Consider the following 3,943-nt stretch of genomic DNA (forward strand, 5'->3'; position numbering starts at 1 on the left):
TATTCCCAATGCTAAAAACAAGCACACTTGCGGTTTTAAGGGGTTCGCAAAGCAATGCTTTGGGTCCTTGTTTTTTGTTCCTACAAATAATTTAACGAAATGATTACACGGCAACCCATCAAAACTAAAATAAATATTTTACCTTCTTGGCTCGTCTTGGTTTTATGAAAGACGAACCCAATGGCATCGTCCTCGCACGACATGTGCTCAAATCTACCGCATCATTCATTACGATATGTGAATGTTTGAAAGGACTAATATTTTTATACCTTATCGTCTCCGTGGATTTGGAACGGCACATCAAGTTCCATGAGAGAACTAGGTAGAGATGCGTAAATCCGCAATCGGGCAGGCCCATGCTCGCCGCGCAGAGATGCTCAAATACCGAAAACGACATTGGACGCTTGCCAGTGAATTCCTTGGACCCATTTTGAAGGTTCTGGGCGACGGACTTTCGAATTCCTAAACCTATATTACTTTTTGCGAAAAATATAAAATTCTGTACCCGAAAAAATGACCTTCATGTCCCCATCGTATGGCTCAGGGAGAGCAATACCTTGATCGATGTACAAACTCTTGACTGCACTGCGGTAGCCGCTTAGGGCGCCCAGGCCAATATCTCGTTCCCGAACAGTCCAGACAATGAACTCCAAAAAGTTCTCGTACGCAAACACACGCAGATCTAAGGTCATGCGACCCTCATGCTCGGTGCTTGGCATCAAGAGCTCTGGCTTCCCTGCCATAACAGCCCAGTTGACTACCTGCTTAATGCCGGACAAGTATCCGAGGCGCGTGCTGTCTGAGATGCGACTGCGTCGCGCTCCTTCGATGGTGAAATCGCTGTTGGTACTCATGTTGATGAATGGGAGCCTCCCATCAACTGCGTCCTATTGGCTGCCTTTTTTCAGTTTTTGAGCTATTTGATTGGCTATCCACATCGTAGGAAAATCCTTCCTACGTGTTCATCAAATAGCCTGAAAAATGCGTCCGGTTGTTTTCCGCCGAATTCGATAGTGAAACCAAGATAAAGAATTCCGGATGACCATATTTGATCTGACAAAATCGAAGTTGTAGGGAGATTATTCCTACTATTTGTTCATTTTCTTCATACGATTCCTACGTATTTCGACTTATGTGTAAAAAATCGCAGAAAAAGAGGTAATAAGGTAGGAAACTAGCACTTGGAACCACTTTTTCATTTTGCTAAAAATATCTACTTGGAACAGGCCCTTAATTCTTCCATAACGTTTTCCCCACGAATCACTTTTTAGATCTGAAGGTATATTCGAATAGAGGAGGAATCAGTTCATCGGGTGAGATGTTTTATTTCATTGCAACAGGATATTAATAGTAAAATAGATATCTTTATTTAATTTTAGCTTTTGTTTTATATCAATTTAAAAATATAAAATAAAAAAATATAGAATAAATAGGCATTTCAAATTTAGCTAACTTGCCGGTAGTGACCTTTACTTCCAAATACTGTATAACATCACATAACTGTATAACATCACATAACATCGTTTTGATGCGTTGTTTTAAAAAATTATATTCACCCCATGATAAATATGTACATATAATGAAACGGTTTCTTGTTTCGAAGAAAAGTGCGCTTCCATGGCGCAAGGTTGACGACCAAATCACTAACGTAAAAAACCAATTTAAGATAACTTAACCAATTTAGGATAACTTTGTATTGCCCAATCACACCTCGTTATTTGTTCGAGTCAAAACCTCTATCATATAATGCTGGCCATTCCGTCACGTGAATGAAATGCCAAAACGGCGTAGAAGCCGTTGGTTATGTCATTCAAGATTGGGTTCGAAGTTCCCTAGTCGACATGGGCCACAATTGGGTTGGATCTGAGGTGAGTGTTAAACTCTGGACATCCATCCACAACAGAAATATAACTCTATAAAACAGTACCCTTGTATAAATTATATGTAACCTGTTGTAACCGCTTACCCTAAACACAGAATTTCAATGCTTAGATCATACATACTTTAAGATAAAAAATGTTGTCCTAAATTGGTTATCAAAATGTGAGTACAAATGCTTAGAAAGTAACAAATTTTCCTGTGAAGTTCATCGCCTAAACTGATAATTCGATTATGAAGTCAAAGAGGCGCGTCTTGCCTATTGGAATCACTATTCAAAACTCAAATATCGTAACGGACTCAAAAGTTATGTCCATTCTACTCCGACCGCCCCAAAAAAGTTATCTTAAATTGGTTTTTTACGTTAGTGACGATGCGACGACCAAGTTTTCTGTTAACCAGGTGAAGTAAGAACTAAATCGATTGTATAACATTGCGATTATAGGTATAACGTTAAGCTCCATCTACTTCGTTGTAATATGACCATTTCCCTCACCCTCCAGTAGTAAAACTGCAAAGTGCACGAGAACAACAATTGTGCGACGTTTGGTCGACACCTTCCAGATATGCAAAATACTTCGGATAAAGTTATACCAAGAGTTGAATGTCGAACAATAATACTGGAACACCACATTGTTGACATGTCGGCAGCAGTGGGTGTGACTGTGACGGCTGCCACCACAAGCTCGGTAGGGCTGTTTCTTGTGTTGGCGGTGGGCTTTGCGGGGGTTTTGGAAGCGCTTGTGCTATGGCTACTGCGCAGCTTGGCTCAGAGTCCTAAATACGTGGCGTTGGTGCACAAGTTGACGCGACAGCTCGCGGTTGTGGGGCTCGTGTACCTGTTGGTGAAATGTGCGGTTCTTACCGAACGACGACAACTGCGTCAAGAATATATTCACGACGCGTTTGATGCTGCCAATATGCTCTTGTTGGTTGCTTCACTATCGATGGCCGTTCAAGCCATCGTGGTGATCGTGCTACTCCGCGTAGCCACCACAGAAATGGATGGGCTCGGCCTCTTGTGGTCGTTCGAAGTCGTGGACGAGATTCAGCTGGCGAAAAGTCGGCCGACGTGGCTCTTTGTGCGCAACTGGCACGCCACCCGCGTCAAGCTCAAGCTTGTTGATGCGTTCTTTCGGCACGTGTACGGCCTGCCGCCAATGTTTGGGTTTGCTAAGCACGTTCGTGGCATTCAAGAGCAACTGACGTTCGAACTATTCGATATGGGCTTTGGAGCGTGGGTAGTTCTCTTGGCGCTCTTTTACGCCTTCTTTTCCATCACGGGAGAGCTCGAGGCCGCGTATGATTTGCCGCCCAAACAAACAACCACCATCCCCTTGTTTTCTTCTCGATGGCGTGTATTTGTGTGCTTCTCGAGCTCCCTTATGGCGTTTGCCACGGTCTTCTACATCGTTATGACCTGGTCGTACAGTCGACTCGTCCACCACGCCAAACTCCACGCGTTGGTCCCATCGATGGATCCTCCAAGCCAAGAGAGCGATGGTGAGAAGAAGACGCCGAGTTCTATTTGGGATGCCATCGCAAGCTTCGCCACGAAAGAAGGCACGGTGACCCAACTGGGTCCGTTGGAAGCCCTCTCCCGCATGCAAGCTGTTGGAGAGCGGCTGGAAGCCAGCCTCCCGACAATCTCCCCGCACGATCGTACATCACACTGGCCGTGGCGCGACAAACATCCCTTGACACCGCTGTGCCGCCAAACCTCGTTGGAGCAAAACGTAAGCACACAAATTGACTGCATTTCCCTTCCGATCATCAGCTACCAAAGTTGCCGTGTGCTACTGCAAGTCATTTTGCTTGTAAATGGCCTGGGGTATGCCTACTTCGCCACGACGGTCCTACCTTTTGCTCCACTAGATACAATCGAGGAGACCGTTCAGTCGATTGCCGCCATCCTGCCCCTCGTCCTCGTGACGGTGGTGCTGGCCCCACGCCTCATCCGGAGCCTAGCCCTCGTCCACTCGACTTGGCATGTCGACAGTGCAGTTCTGGCTCGCGTCATCGCCCAAGTGGTGCATGTCGAACATGTCAAAGTGGCCATGGTGGC

At 45.3% G+C, this 3,943-nt stretch overlaps 2 protein-coding genes across 2 annotated transcripts; one reads left to right on the top strand and one right to left on the bottom strand.

Annotated features, from left to right (window-relative positions):
- Positions 1-142: 142 nt before the first annotated feature.
- Positions 143-854, bottom strand: H257_19222 (hypothetical protein; the record flags this gene model as incomplete). The annotated part of the gene is made up of 3 exons (XM_009848369.1): positions 143-213; positions 270-462; positions 506-854. Coding segments are annotated over 3 exons (612 nt in total), but the record flags the coding sequence as incomplete, so codon positions are not given.
- Positions 855-2,519: 1,665 nt separating this feature from the next.
- Positions 2,520-3,938, top strand: H257_19223 (hypothetical protein; the record flags this gene model as incomplete). The annotated part of the gene is made up of 1 exon (XM_009848370.1): positions 2,520-3,938. A coding segment is annotated over one exon (1,419 nt), but the record flags the coding sequence as incomplete, so codon positions are not given.
- Positions 3,939-3,943: the final 5 nt, after the last annotated feature.

This window comes from Aphanomyces astaci (assembly GCF_000520075.1).
Source record: "Aphanomyces astaci strain APO3 unplaced genomic scaffold supercont1.416, whole genome shotgun sequence".
NCBI lineage: Eukaryota > Oomycota > Saprolegniomycetes > Saprolegniales > Verrucalvaceae > Aphanomyces > Aphanomyces astaci.